General features: G+C 58.7%; 1 protein-coding gene across 10 annotated transcripts in view; it reads right to left on the bottom strand.

Moving 5' to 3' along the window:
• The window catches only part of ANO1 (anoctamin 1), a 172,269-nt gene that overhangs the window by 13,722 nt on the left and 143,307 nt on the right, over positions 1 to 15,240 (bottom strand). For all 10 annotated transcript variants that reach the window (XM_070782481.1, XM_070782482.1, XM_070782483.1 and 7 more), the window contains 7 exons: positions 14,258 to 14,332; positions 10,834 to 11,035; positions 10,571 to 10,682; positions 9,413 to 9,470; positions 7,641 to 7,741; positions 6,546 to 6,691; positions 3,805 to 3,957 (listed from right to left, as the gene is read on the bottom strand). In XM_070782481.1, the coding sequence (XP_070638582.1) occupies positions 3,805 to 3,957; positions 6,546 to 6,691; positions 7,641 to 7,741; positions 9,413 to 9,470; positions 10,571 to 10,682; positions 10,834 to 11,035; positions 14,258 to 14,332 (847 nt within the window). The remainder of the gene's footprint in view (positions 1 to 3,804; positions 3,958 to 6,545; positions 6,692 to 7,640; positions 7,742 to 9,412; positions 9,471 to 10,570; positions 10,683 to 10,833; positions 11,036 to 14,257; positions 14,333 to 15,240) is intronic.

Here is a 15,240-nt window from a genome sequence, read left to right as displayed (position 1 = left end):
GGAAACAAGTCTGTCAGTGAGCTGACAGAGGTGGCAGCAGGCAATGGGGACGGCGCGGGGGAGATGGCTGGGCCAGAGTGGTCCACAGCAGGGGACTGAGGCTGTCCCACACGTCCTGCCGGGTCTCTATGCCCAGGCCGATGGTTCTCTGTGTGACCCCACCCCAGAACCCTGGGCTCCGGGACGCCGGTCCCAGCCCATGGGATCCGTGTCTGCTGGAGTCTTGACCCGCTAGATTATTTGAACGCATGCCACACGATGAGAATCACTGTCCTGATGACCTCTAGGAAGGTACAAGGGGCTGAAGCCGCCTGGGACGAATCTCAGCCTCCTTATGACATCTCGCAGGGCTCCGCCTCATTTCACCTGTCTCCTTCTTCAGTGCCGAGCCTGGTTCTGAAGAACAGTCTAGGGAGGTATTTGGTTGTGCTTGCCGACTCGCAGCTCCCAGGAGCTGAATGCAGGAAGGGTTTCTCACCAGGGAGGCTCTGAAGAGCGAGCCCGAGAGGAGGACAATGCTGGCCCCGGGTGAAAGGTCAGGCCTGGGAGGCTGGAGCCGGCGCCCACGAGCGCACGGGCTGGGTTCCCTCAGGAGCCTGCACGCCTCCCTCTCCGAGCAGAGCAGTGACGGTGCTGGTGCTTCCTCCACACGCTCCTGGCGCTCTGGGCTTGGGTCACGGGGGCTGCGGGGCCCCTGTCCCTTCAGGGCCCCGCACGGATCACAGGAGGAACACAAAAGCCTCTTCAAGGAAAGGTTACGGTGGAGGAGCCCATAAACAAACCCAGATTATGCTTCAACCAACGGGGCAGGAACCAGGAAGTCAGCAGCTGATCCGTAAGCAGAGTCGCGGAGCCGTGAGCAGAGACCCCGAGGACGTGCTCCAAACCCTGCTGGTGCTGGAACGACACCAGGGCCAGGGAGGGCTGGGGGGAGCGTCCTGGGATTCGCTTCCATCCCGGGGGGTGGCAGGGTTTAGGGTGCTGCAGTGGGGCGTGGCCGTGGCTCCACCAGGCACAGGATGCCAAAGCAAACAGTGGCCACTGTGGGCTCGCCTGGGGCCTCTGGCCCAAGAATCAGGCCTTTGTAAGGAGCACAGGGCAGGAGTGGCACGCTCTTTCACGGCCACTGGGCGCGGGCTCAGAATTCCCAAGGACCGAGCGGGGAGCGCCTGGCAGGCTGCCGCGTCCGCCCCGTCCATGCCGCAGGAGTGCCCTGGCAGAAGTGTGCCGGGAAGGGCCGAGGGCTTCAGCTAATCTGGATCCAGCTCGGCTATGCTCAGCACTTGGCCTCAGTCTCCCCATCTGGAAAGTGGGACCGAGGAGTCACCCTAGCGTCCTCACCAGGCTCCCGGGAGACACAACAGCAACAAGCCCCAGAGAAAGTCCAACATCAGACACGGCTCCCTGGGCCGTCCTCAGAGCAGGGCGAGGGGCACTGCAGAGAGCCCTGGCTCCACGGCACCTCGATCTCGAGGTCGTCGTTCAGTCGCTCCGTTGCATCCGACTCTTTTCAACCCCATGGACTGCAGCCCATCTTCTGGGGTTTGCTCAAACTCATGCCCATTGAGTCGGTGATGCCATCCAACCATCTCATCCTCTGTCGTCGGGGGATCTGCGGATCTGGCCAGTGGCCCAGAGAGGTGCCTGGCCTGTGCCTGGATGGCCCAGGAGGGAAGAACCCTCACATGAGGAGATGTCACATGAGAAACTTCAGCTTTTGGTGAGAATTCTGCACATTGCCTCACAGCCCACAGAGACGAGAACATCGACTCTGGCCCTGTATGGAAGAGTGAGCTGGGCTCTGACCCAGCATAGCGGCAAGCGCGCTGCTCTGGACGGCTCTTACCCAGCCCCGCAGCCCTTAGAGTCGAGGTGTGAGGGGCAGAGGCTCACTCCACAGCCACAGGCGAGGCAGCATCAGGGACCCTGGGAGCCAGAGAATTCACATCCTTTCACATCTTTCAAAACTACAAAGTCTGGTGGAAAAGGCATCTCTTTGCTGAGTCTTCACTGGTTGTCCGGGTCACCTGGACAGGAAGGAGACTCAAGTGTCAAAATGCAGGGCGATGACCTCTGTACGGGAGCTGAGCTCAGACATCCCTCCTGGTGGAACAGCGACTGTTCCTGGACCTTCTTAAGCTTGGGCCCGGCAGGTCACACCATGGATCCCAAGGCACAAACATGATCCAGGTGAAATCACCAGTATCTGAGCGTGTTTGGATTGTGAAAACGGCAGTTTCTTCCGGTACAACCTGAGAAGGCGCACCGTGTAAAGCAGAGTTCCGGGCGTCTCAGGGACTCATGTGGAGAGCTGGTGGGCCTGGCAGCATCAGTCGGTGGGGGCCACTCCGAGGATGGAGCACTGCCCACGGAGTCCCTGGCCTGGGATGCGATGACTTAATGCCAAGGGCAGGAGAAGCTTTTGGAAGGAGTGATGACGGCCCTGCATGTTTGCAGGATTATGTTTGGGCTAGACAGTAAAGAGTCTGCCTGCTATGCAGGGGACCTGAGTTCAATCCCTGGGGTTGGAAGATCTCTTGGAGAAGGGAATGGCAACCCACTCCAGTATTCTTGCCTGGAGAATTCCATGAACAGAGTAGCCTGGCGGGCTACCGTCCACACAACTGAGCAACTAACATAAAGGTCCAGCCCAAAGCTCTGTCTTCCGGTGCGCAGTCCTTAATTTGGTAGAGTGACAGATAACACCCCTAACACACAACTCCATCTTGTTTGTTTGGGAACCAGCACAGAACTGGCACAGGTGTTGTTCTAACTAAAATTGTATTCAATAGGAAATAAAAGAATACATTTTGTAATTTTCCATCTCATTTCAAGATAAAGTTCCAATAAAGACTTTTTTGTTTTCACCCTGAAAATTGAATCCTGGTTTAAGGTGATTCTGTTTAAGATAAGATGGGCATTGTCCTTGCTGACAAGGGCTGGCTCTGGCCGAGGCGCGCGGGGGTCTCTGAGCCCCGCCCACTAGACCCCCCCACTCCTGGACAGATGGGCACCCACGTCTGCTTACGTGCCTCTGGTGACAGGGAGCTCAGCACTGCACAAGGAAGCTGGCTCCATTTTTGAGGTCTCTGACTATTTGAAAGTTATGCCCGATGTTCAGTGTACAGTCCCACAGCCCCCAGTGCCTTAGTGACTTGGGGCTAAAAGGCCCAGGGGGCTCTTGACCCTGACCCGCCAGGCAGGTTACACGATGCTCTTCTTTCATTGGTAGAAGGGGGGCTCCCTCCTTTATATTTCCAGTGAATGTTAAATGACTACGTGATGCACTGTGTAGGAAGACACTTGCTGGGCAGCTAACACCGTCTTTCCCAGTGGTCTGGCTCTGTGTTCTGGGCCCACACGGACGTTCGGGGTGGGGCAGGGGTGCTGGGGACTAACAGAGAAAATGCGTCTTATGGACCTTCTGGAGCAGCAGGCTGGGGAGGCCCCTGGTCACCCGAGACCCAAGCTCTTCCCCAACGTTCTCTGTGGCCCGCACATCTCAGGAGTTGGGAGGTCGGGGTTCCCTAACATTTTCCGTGGCCCGCACATCTCAGGAGTTGGGAGGTCGGGGTTCCCTAACATTTTCCGTGGCCTGCACATCTCAGGAGTTGGGGGGTCAGGTGGGGTGCAGAGGGGCTGGAGTCCTGCATCTCCCCACCCCTGCCTCGTGTCTGAGTCTCCTTCCAGGGCAGGTGCAGTGAGGAGTCGGGGCCCCACTTGGCCAGCTCTGCCTCTGGCTTCCGGGGAGTGTGATCCTTTCCCCAAACCCAGGGTCTCTGCTCCCAGGGCCCAGGCACTCACCGATGTCCTTGGCTCTGACAGCCACCGGCCTTCGGAGCTCGGTGACAAACTTTTTGGCGTCCAGGCGGATCTCAATGATGTTGTTCAGGAGCGCGAAGAGTGGGGCCAGCGGGAAGGATGCGACAAACAGGGTGACGAAGCCGAACTGGATGACTGCAGAGAGGGGCGGCGGTCAGCACGTGCGGCCCCCGGCTCAGGGCGGCGGGACCCTCGCCCTGGGCCAGACGGCACCCTGCCTCCCGCGTGTAAGAGGGCATCTCGGCACGGGCCCCGCAGCCCTGAGTGACCCCAGGCCAGGAGTCAGGTTCTGAACCTTCACATTACGTCCTGAATAATGGGCGTGTACTCACTTATAGTCTGATCATGAAAAAATTTACCAGTGATGGGGAAAGGGTGCCTGTGAGCACAAAAGCCCAGACTCAGTCACTCTGTGTCTGGGCGGGGAAGGGGCCCGAATGCCTTCTGGGACCTGGGGGGCCCGCCAGCATCAGTGCGCTTCCAACAGCCCTCAGCATCCACTCCATCGGGCCTTGGGGAGCCAGGGGGGCCCACTGTCCACTGTCCCGGACAATCTTGCTCCTCTGCCCTGTTCCCTCTATCTTTCTTGTCATCTTCATCATCAACTAGCCGACTCCGGGGCACCTTTGGCCTCAGAGGTTCTAGCCCACAGATGGCCAGCTCCCGGGGAGGTCAGAGAAAGGTTGCTGAATGGAAGCAAGTGGGGGAAGTGGGTTCAGGGATTGTACAGCCAGATTCTGTCCAAGGGCGCTCGGTGCCAGGCGGTAAACAAGGAAGCCGGCAGAATGTCACCCGGGCTGGCAGGCTGAGTGTGGCCATTGCTAGTGGGCGGGCGGGTGGGGCTCTGTGTGAGCCTTCATCCTGGCATGGGGTTGCTGGCCCCTGGCGCCCCACAGCGGCTCTGTGGGGTGCTTCTGGGGGGCAGTGGTCTTGTCTGAAGCCTCTGCAGATGTGGAGGTGATAGGGGCCCCCGGGGCCAGGGGCCGCTTAGCCCTAAGGCTGCAGGTTCTCTGACTCTGGAGTGACACTGCCTCATCTTAGACAGACAGGCTGCGGGAGAGCTGTGGAGGTGCAGGTGGGGTGGGGGAGAGGGCCGGTCAGGCCCAGCAGGGACTTGACTTTCTTCCGCCTCATCCCAGCTGAGTCAGCCTGGAGGCGGAGACCAGTGGGCATGGGGTGGGCTGCTCCCTGCTGGGCAAGGCGGGGGGACCTGTTCCAGGAATTTCATTTCATCAAACCCCCCAGAGGACCCTGAACTCTCCAGCCACCAGGAAAATGGAAATCTGGGGAAACGAACGACCGTGGTCTCCCAGTTGATCACAGGCTGCGGTTCTTGGTGTCTACTTCCCACGGGGTCAGGTGGCCGGCAGTGGAGACCCTCCTCCAAGACCGCAGGATGAGTGTCAACAGGCAGGCAGGGGGCAGGCCTGGGTGGGTGGGGAGTGCCTACAGGGCAGGGAGCTGCCTGCCTGCCTCTGGTTCAGCCCGGAGTCGATTCTGGGACAAAACGGAGGACTCCATGGGACCCCACATGGTCTCCTTGTTGAGAGTCTCAGGGCTGTTTCTGCACTGTCATCTGAGAAGCTGGGAGTGACTCATTGCCCACGGGGCTAGTGCATGTACTACTAAAGGGAACTGCTCCTGCGCTCCAAGGCCACCCGGCCCCAATCACCTCACCCTGCAGAGCAGTCCCTGGCTGGTTCGCCCAGGTGCCTGTTAAAATGCAGAGTCCTGGGTCCTACTCCAACACACTGGGTATGGGCCCCGGGAACCTGCATTTAAGATAAGCTATCCATGGTGGTCAGGGGGCACGACACTTGGGAAACCCTTCACACGAGTCTCCATCTTCGCTTGTCAGTTCATTCAGTGAACACGCGCTGAACACCCACTGTATACCTGGACCTGCTCTAGGTGGAGGGGGCACAGCGGTGAAGAGTAAAAAAAAAACCCCAAAGGCCGGCTTTCACAGAGCGTCAGTTCCATAGGAGAGACAGATGGAGGGGGAGCGAGAGAGTGCCGGGAACTAGAGATGTCAGCTGTGGGGAGAAGCAGAGAGCAGGGCCGGGCTGCCCCGTCACACACTGCGGGAAGACCCCTCTGGTGGGGGACGTTCTGAGCAGAGCCCTGGAGGAAAGGAGTGAGTGATGCACCAGGGGAGCAAATTCCAGGCAGGACGCAGCTGGTGCAAAGGCCCTGAGGTAGGCGTGACTTCTATGCGTTTGGGTAACAGCAAAGAGAGGGCTTCCCTGGTGGCTCAGCAGTAGAGAACCCGCCTGCAATGCAGGAGATGTGGATTCAGTCCCTGGGTCGGGAAGATGCCCTGGAGAAGGAAATGACAACCCACTCCAGTATTCTTGCCTGGGAAATCCTATGGACAGAGGAGCCTGGTGGGCTATAGTCCATGAGGTCACAAAGAGTTGGACACGAGTGAGTGACTGAACAACAACAGCAACACCAGCAAGAAGGCCAGTGTAGCCCAAGTGGAGAGGGGTGGGGAGGGAGGTGGTGTCTGGGAGGCTCCAAGCAGCTGCCGTGTGGCCACATCTGGCTGGCTCTCTCTCTTGCCCCAGCCCCGGGATTCATGGGCCACCCTGGGCACCTCCCGTCCAGAGACACAGCTGCAGGCGACACGGCTCAGTCCTGCATGTGTCCCCCGGAGCCCTGGGGGGCTGCTGGCCCATGTCTGCCCTGTCCCGCCCCAGGAGGGCCCCCCAATTACTCACTCATCTCCATGTACTCCGGGGTGAGGCCCGCGAAGGGCTCCAGCGTGTAGTCCACCTCGTACCGCTGCTTCTTCTTCACGTGCTCGTCGTGGTCCGAGGGGCTCTGGTGCTTCAGCCTCAGATAGCGGATGAACTTCTTCATTTTCCTGGAGGACGCACGGCGTAGCTTCGGTCAGGCTCCCAGGAAGGCGGGCTTGGGGGTGGCCCCTCCAGGTTGTTTTAAAGCCTGAACTGATGTGTCTGCGGTGACCACTCTGTTGATGGGCTAGCTCCTTTGCTCTCTCCCCCCAGGGGCACACGGAGGGCAAGCCTCACTGCTTCATTTGTGACATGAGCAGTGGTACCCAGACTTTTTGGCACCAGGGACCGATTTTGTGGAGGACGATTTTTTCCCAGACTGGAGGTGGGGGAGATGGTTTCAGGATGATTCAAGTGCATTTTATTTATTGTGCATTTTATTTCTAATCTCAGCTGCTGCTGATCTGACAGGAGGTACCAGTCCTTGGCTCCGAGGTTGGGGACCCCTGACATAAGGAAACAGAGGCTGGGGAGGGCCCCAAGATGTCAGGGGTCTGGATGGGCCCGAGCAGGCTTGGATGCCTTGGACCACGGGGGCCGGCACTTGGATCTGGGGGCGCTTATCTATATCCTTTTCCAGTGAGTTGAAAAAGACACTGATGCCGGGAAAGACTAAGGGCTGGAGGAGAAGGGGACAACAGAAGACGAGATGGTTGGATGGCATCACTGACTCAATGGACAGGAGTTTGAGCAATCTCCAGGAGATAGTAAAGGACGGGGAAGACCTGCGTGCTGCAGTCCATGGGGTCACAAAGAGTTGGACACGACTGAGCGACTGAACAAAAACAATCTGTATCCTGCATCCTCGGCCATTTGGGAGAGGAGGTGTCACCTGGCCTTGTCCCTTTCCTTGTCCACCAGGCAGTCGCTACTGCCCATCTTCCCCATGTTCTCACCACCTCCCTGTTTCTGGTGCCCCCACCCTGGTCCAGGCCCCGCGTCACCTGCTGCCCAGACCACTGGGAGGCCTGCCCCCGCCCCCGTGCTAGCTGAGACCTGAGGCCGGAAGCTACTCACGGGATGCCGATCTCAAACAGGTTGTTCTGGATCAGCTGCTTTCCCAGCATGATGATGCTGAGCTGGATGCAGAGCTCCATCAGGCAGCCCCCCGGGGCGCACTGCAAGAGAGGGTCGCATCAGCCCCCGCGCAGCCCCGCCCAGCCCCCTGTGAGGGGAGGCTGGCCCTTGGGCCGAGGGCTGAGTTGTATCCTCCGTGTCCCAGCCCCTGGAGCCTCACAGCGGGACCTCATTTGTTAGCAGGGTCTTTGCAGACATGAGCGAGTGAAGATGTAGTTGTGATGGTGTAGGGTGGGCCCTGCTCCAGTGGCTGGTGTCCTTTGAAGAAGCGAAAACGCACAAGTGCACGGGAGCGGGGGGAGGAGGCCCCCTGAGGATGCAGGCAGAGACTGGAGAGGCACGTCCGTCGGCATGGGGACATCGAAGACGGTCAGTGGCAGAGAGAGCTGGGAGAGGCCTGGAGGAGCCCTCCCTAGAACCTTGGGAGGGGGCACCACCCTGCTGACACTGTGATTTTGGACTCTGGCCTCCAGAACTATCAAGAGCTTAAAGCTGCTGCCTTAAGCAACCTGGTCTATGGTGTCTTGTTACAGTGGCCCCTGGAGTTAATACAACCTGACCAACAGGCTGTCTGGGCTGGAACCAGGCCTGGAGAGAGCCCATCGGCAGCGGGTGGGCAGCGGTCTCGCAGGCTGGGGCCCGTGCAGTTGGCAAGCCACATGGTGAGGCAGCCGGCCACCCCTGTTAGGCCTAAAGCCCTGTCCCCCGTGGGCTTGTACCACCATAGGCTGGTGGGGGCGGGGGGCGTGAGCAGGCAGACAGAAGCTTAACTTGTCCAAGTGGTGGGGACTGAAGGGATACTGGGTGACACTCCAGGACACAGCTGACACTCTCTGAGTCCTGGGCCAAACTTCATATACCAAAAATTGCCAAAAAATTTATCTGGAAGAGCCACCATCTCATTAAAAATTAAAGATGCTCTATGCTTTATTCTATTTCACGAAGACATTTCCCCCAACTTCTCCAACAGTTAGAGAGCTTGACAGGGTGTCATCCTAGGTAAAGGACGTGTCAGGTAGTGGGGAGCATTTGGAAGGCTTTTTACAAACATCCGCTACTGTGGATGAGGCCTTGGGATGTTTGGGGCCAGCACTCAGCTGGCTGAAGCTCTCAACTTCACCTCAGGCAGCCAGGTCACCCAGTACCTAATCCTCTCCACCCTGTTTCATACGATCTTATCAGGAAGACCTTTCTTTCTCAATAAAATGAATTATTCTGGGAATTGCAAAAGCCGATTAGTTCCCGTGAGACCTGAACTGCTGATGGGCCCTGAAGTCTGGCTTGCTCTGATGGAGCCAGTGAAACAAGTCTGGCGGCCAGGACTCAGACACACGCACTAGAACCACAGTGGCTGGAACCACTGAGCAGAAGCCAAAGATCACCAGCACTGTGTGTGGTGGGGCGAGAGATGAGTATATCAATGTTGAAGTAAGAGTTGTAATTGAGTTTTTTTTTTTTTTTTTCTCACTGGTTCACCATAACCAAAGAGAAAAACCTTCAAGGTCTTACAGAAAAAGAAGAAGAAGAAAAAAAAGGGTGTAATTTTTTTGGTTTCCATGACCCTGAAGAGATATTCTCCTTTTAAGGTGACACTATATGGACATGCCATGGAAGGCTGAAGCCCACCCCAGCAGCTAGATAACAGAGCAGGGGTCTTGCGGGCTGGGAACTGAGGTGTGTGAACAGAGGTGAGAAAGCAGAGCGGGACCTACCTCCTCCATCCGGAAAGATCGGAAAATGTACACGTAGTCACCCGGGCGTCCGACAAACCTGTAATGATGGGGGTCAGTTAGAGAGGGCCGAGCGGGCCCTGGGAGGCCCCGAAGGTGGGAGGTGGGAGCTGGGCTGCGTCGTGGGTCCCCAGGTCGGAGCCAATGATGGGGGTCAGTTAGAGTGGGGTGAGTGGGCTCTGGGAGACCCCAAAGGTGGGCCACTTCGTGCGTCCCCAGGTCGGAGGGCTAGGGTCTCACAGGCTTTCCCCTGCCTGCTTCATCTAAGAACCGACCACAGTGGCTTTCTGTTGGTTGAATGTTCATGTGATTCCCAAGCCCGCAGGTGGGTAAGAACACGTGGCTTCAATGGGAAACCAAGAGGCCAAAGGGCGGATGGAGGGAAGGGAGCCCAGGAGGGGAGAAGGCAAAGGGGTCTGAGCCCAGATGGTGCCATGCCCATCACAGCAGGGTCTCGCAGCCATGCTGGGGACGCAGACAGGCTGGTGTGGGGGTGGTCCCGAGGCCGCCTCTCAGTTCCCTGTGGGTGTGCGGCCGGGGGTCGTCTGAGAGCCTGCTCCATTGCTGTGGGTGCTCTCAGGGGGGCCTGGGCACCTTGGCCCAGCTCCGGGACCCTGGGATGGGCGGGTGGCCGCGGCATTTGTAAATCGCATGATGCTGAGGATGGAGACTCTGGGAGGGGTTCTAGGATCTGACCGGCCAGGCCCTGGCGGGGGTGGGGACAGTGGGAAGTTGTGGTGGGTGGGCCACAGGCCCCTAGAAATCCAGGACAGCTCCAGAGGGTCAGGGTGTGGGGTTCACTCCACCACTGGCCCAGAACACCAGTGGCTGCCCTTTCATACCTTCTCTGGCAGCCCTCACCTCCCTGGTGTGGGAGCCCCTGGAACTGGCTGCCTGGAGCCCCTGCTGTCTGGAGTCCCCAGCGCCTGGGGTCCCTCTCCCCAGGGTCCCTGCCCCCTGGGGGCCCTGCAGGAGCCAGGCCTCTGCCCGTCCGCAGCAGCAGCTGGAGCTCACTGACTGCTCTGCCTTGGGCCTGGGTGCCTCCTGCCTGTGGGGAAATGGGGGCAGGAAGCCTTCTATTGGATGGGGAGGCGCGAGCTGGGGAAGGCGGTGTGTCTGAGTCACCAAAGCAGCCCCTACCGGCCTTTGAAGAAAGCCACGTAGAAGATGGGTGTGTAGGAGTTGACGAACTTGAGCAGGAAAGCCTTGAAGATCAGCCTCTCCTCAAAGCTCTTCTCCGTCTTTGGAACCTCTAGAGGGAGTGAGATGCAAGCCGCTGAACCACTGCCCTGGTCCAGGCAGGTCACTTCACTCGGCCGTCAGAGGGGCTGAGCGACCAGCCCAGGGCCCCATGGCAGGCGACATGCAGCCGCCTGGCTCCGGGGCTCGGCCGGGGCACTCACCTATCTTGGTGAGCCATCTGGCTATGCAGCCGTACACCTCGTCCAGGAGAATGATGACCACCAGGTTGATGATGACCGCGGTGGCTGTGACCGTGACCCGGATGTTGGACCGCACGGACGGGGAGGAGTTCATGGCCAAGGCGGCGGCCGTGGAGATTCTGTAGATGATGACGCCAAGGACAATGGCAAAGGTCACGGCGATCTGTGGGGGGAGGGGACACCGTCGGCTGGGCCACACCCTCCGGCTGCCTGGGCCCTGCTGTCCCCGACCTGGGAGTGCTTCAGCTTCAAAACAATGACAGGCGTTTCTTGTCACCCACCAGATGCCAGGGGCTTTACCGGTGTTAATGTCACAGATGAGTGAGGGGCCAGATTCTGTTTTCTAGAAGAGGAGACTGATGTTCAAAAAGGTTGGATAACCAGGCCGGGTCACCCAGCACACGAGCTGGGGCTTTCCTGGCGGGTCCACCAAGCCTGGAGTGCATGGCTCTGTGGCTGCCTGCTGTGAGAGCCATGACTGCCTTGCCCACTGTCCCCAACAGGACACAGGACGGCTGCAACTCCAGTAACTGGCTTGTGCGCTGGCAGGCTGACTCTGGGGTAGACTTCACCCCCAGCCTGGGTGACCCTGAGTGGAAGCAGTGATGTTCTCGATGCTGTTGTGGGAGGCAGGTGGGGCATGTGGTGGTCTGGTCTCCCTGGCAGTGCTGCAGGCCTGCCTGGGTCAGATGGATGGGGTCCCTTCTCCTGATCTCCCCAGGAGACCCCCACACCCCTCCAGCTCATCCCCTGTCTTCCCAAACCCACTGTTGCCCCAGAACGTTCCCTAAAGCTTGGACTGGCGGCTGCTTGAGAGACAGGGGTGGGCACTGGCTAGGATGATGCATCTGTTCTGCATGGAGCCGTCTGCCTGCCTGCCTGGGCTCCTCTTCCTTATCCTCAAAAGCCCTGACTCACCTGGGAAGACCCTGTCCGCACCCTGTCCTGCCCTAAGGGTGAGGATGACTGAGGATTCCAGTCCTGAGGTGGCCCTGAGGGTGGAGGGTGGCTGTGCAGGGCCGTCGCCCTAGCCCGACTCGCCATGCCCTCTGTGTGCCCTGGTCCCTGCGTCTCACAGAGGTCACCTTCATGGAGGGTGTGCAGGGGACCTGCCCTTGCCCAGACGGCCCCTCGCAGCTCCCGGGACAGCCCTGGAGGGCAGGGGCTGCGCTGTGTGCCTCTAGGATGCAGCTTGGCAGGGGTCTGCCTGCTTCACCCCAGAGGAAGGCCGCAGTGATGGGGATCTCAGGGTGCTCCTATTTTAAATTTCTGGCTGGTGACTCCGCTGCTGCCCACGCCTGTGGGCGACTGAATGGCGACCACACCCTCCCAGGGAACGTCCGTGCCCCACACCACACCCCGAAGAATGGGCTGCACTGTGGTGAGGTGTGGGTACCACTTCTGCCAGCTCCCGGAATGAGGGTTTTCCTGGGAAAGTCCCGTGCCCCTGCCAAGAGGCCCCACCCCACCCCAGGGGAAGGCATCGCCCTGGGCTTGGAGACGCCCCTCCTGCCTTATGTGGAGGTGTAGACGGGGCACTGGGCCTGCAGAGACTCAGCAAGGTGCCCCCTTTCCCTGCTGGTGCACCCCCCCATGACCACCCTGGGTGCAATGTCCGCTCTGGAAGGAAAGGGCCTCAGGGCCAGGGTTTCGACGCAGTGTTCACATGGGCACCTTCAGGACCAGGAGCATGGGGGCACCTGGTAGGTGCTCAGCTGCTATTTGTTCAGAGAATGAAGCTCCTGTGCTCAGGACAAGACTGATTTATCTGTGATGGGGACTGCAGTCCCTCAAGGTCTGCTGGTTCCCTCCCCACTATCCTGCCTTTGCTGGGAATAACACTGGCCCATTTCCCAGTCTCTGTGCAGACAGGGCTGGCCAGCATAATGCAGGCAGAGGTGTGGGCAGGCCCTGTGGGAAAGCACTTTCAAAGAGGGGCTGCCTCCACTGGCATCCATCTCCTTCCCCTTTCTCCTGCCTGGAGGGTGGAGGTGATGTTGGAGGTGGAGCAGCCATGTTGTGACCAAGAGGATTCAGGCACAGACCAGAGAAGTCAGTGCCTGCTGGAATCATGAAAGTGCTGGACCAGCCCTCCAGTGCCTGCACCTTGATTCTTATGTGAGAAACTCAAAACTCCCTGAAGACTATTCACAGAAGTGGCATGTAACCTGAGGGCTCCTGTCCAAACTTGCCGTTGTGCAGAAGGGCCCACAGCCTCCCACCTCCTCCATCCCTGTGCTGGGCCTTCTGATTCTTCTCTGCCAGGAGGGGCTGAACCTTGGCGCCTGAGTCCCATTTCCTGTACCCCATCCTCTGCTGGGGAGCTCTGGTGATGCTGTGGGCAGGGCCCACATTGTCCGAGGTTGCCCCTCAGCGCCACTCATGTGTGCCTGGGTCATGTGTCCCAGGGCTGGGCCCACTGCCACTGGAGTCATCTACAGACCCAGGAGCCCTCCCTGCAGTGGCTGCACGGTCCTGGGGGTCCCCACTAGGGATTTCTTTATATCGGCGATGTCCTTAACTGTGTGCAAGATCGTGAGAGGAAGCAGAGTCCTCACTCTGCTTCCAACTACTCAGCTTAGGGCCTCAGCTGCCGCCCGCGACACCCAATGGAAAAACAAGCCCATCTGCATGTCTCCAAGTTCATGGACAACAGCGAGAGCCTCAGGGTGGACGGCCAGCCTGGCATATGGCCTGCGGAGAGGGTGAGACCTCCGGCCTCTGCATCCTCACCAGCAGGTGGGGGGACAGGCGGGTGTGAGCCCCTCAGGCCACTGGGCACAGCCCAACCCTCAGTCCACAGGGGCCATAAGGGCCCCCCACAAGGTCTGGGGCTAAGACCCTAACCTAAAGTTCCAGGGCTGGATGAGGGGATGGTCATTTCTACAGTGACCACAGCTGGCACTGACCTGTTGGGGAGCATGGGCTGAGGCCTTCCAGGGACGTGGCCCAATCATCTGGGCGTTAAAACCTCCAAGAGAGCCAGCCGTGGTGTCACTGATTTATTCAAACCCACAGGGTCTGGATGAATCCAGCATCACAGACCCGTCCTGACTCTTGTCCTGTCTCTGTGTTATTCATTTCGTGGCCTTCTTTAAACCCCCCCCTGTTTTGTCTTAAATAATACCTGTGAACTCCTGGGTGTGAATGACAAGTTACCTACATGTGTCACTCTCAGAACAAAAGATGTGTGTCAGGGACCATCCCCCAGGTGTAGGGAGCCCCCGGGGGTCACTACAGAACCCTGGCCCCTTCCCATTTTAGGGTGGAATCTCCCCACCCAGCCTGGCCTGGGATGAAGACAACTGCCACATGGACGGCTGACCCCATCCAGGTAAATGCCGCCTGCCTTGGTACACAGCTCCCTCGGCCTCCCAGGACTCACCATGAAGATGATAGACACCAAATTGGTGAAGTAGGCAGGGAACCGGTCTCTCCAGGTCAGCTTCACCTTGTCTGTCTACAAGACGAAACAGGGCTGGGTCAGCAGTGGGGACCATCCTGGTGGACAGGTGTGTGTGTGCACGCGCACGTGTGTGTGTGTGTGGGCGTGAACAACGTGGACCACAGAAACACGGTGGGAAAACACACAACCCCTGCAGGTGATGAATGAATGCAAACATCCAGGCTTTATCCCTGATGAAAGGATGCTATGAAATGACAGGAATAATAGTTGTCTACAAATGTGAGTCTTCTCTGTACAAGGCGTGATGGCGCCAGAGGCTTTTCTAAATGAGACGCTCAGACCCCCCCGCCACCCCCATCCGGGAGAAGCCCGGCCTCCGTCTCCTGGATGAAAGTCTCATCTGCACGGCGAGAAGATCTAAGCTATTTTCCTCCGCCACCCAGACCATAATAGTTATTTTCCTTTGCAGAGCAAGTTGAGACAAGCCACCAGCACTACGAGTTCAAACGCTGCCCGCCGCATAGCAACGGCGGTCGGTGGGGACACACAGCCCCAAAGGCTCTGGCGCAGGGACTGCAGGGTCTGGAGGGACTAAAGTAGATGCTTTTCACTAACCTGGGATGTTTCTAGAATGGGGTGGATCTTTAACGCCAAAAAAAAAAAAAAAAATGCATGGATGAGGTCAAAGAATGCTGGCAGGTCTGACCCCCGAGGCCACGCATTCCAGGGAGGGTGGCATGCATGTTAATGAGACCAGGGACCGCTGGCAGGCAGCTGTGGCAGGCACGATTCACAAGCCCCAGAGACAGCCGAGCTCCCGCCCATGACCCCACGGTGGCCATGCAGAGACACCTCGACACATCACAGCCCGAGGGTGCGGAGGAAGGCAAAGGAGCGTGGATGTGGATGTTAACACGGTAATACAGCAGTCGAGAGTCGGCTGAGGAGACAATGAACTTTGG

The sequence above is a fragment of the Bos indicus genome, chromosome 29, assembly GCF_029378745.1.
Source record: "Bos indicus isolate NIAB-ARS_2022 breed Sahiwal x Tharparkar chromosome 29, NIAB-ARS_B.indTharparkar_mat_pri_1.0, whole genome shotgun sequence".
NCBI lineage: Eukaryota > Metazoa > Chordata > Mammalia > Artiodactyla > Bovidae > Bos > Bos indicus.
This window is presented reverse-complemented; position numbering and strand designations above follow the sequence as displayed.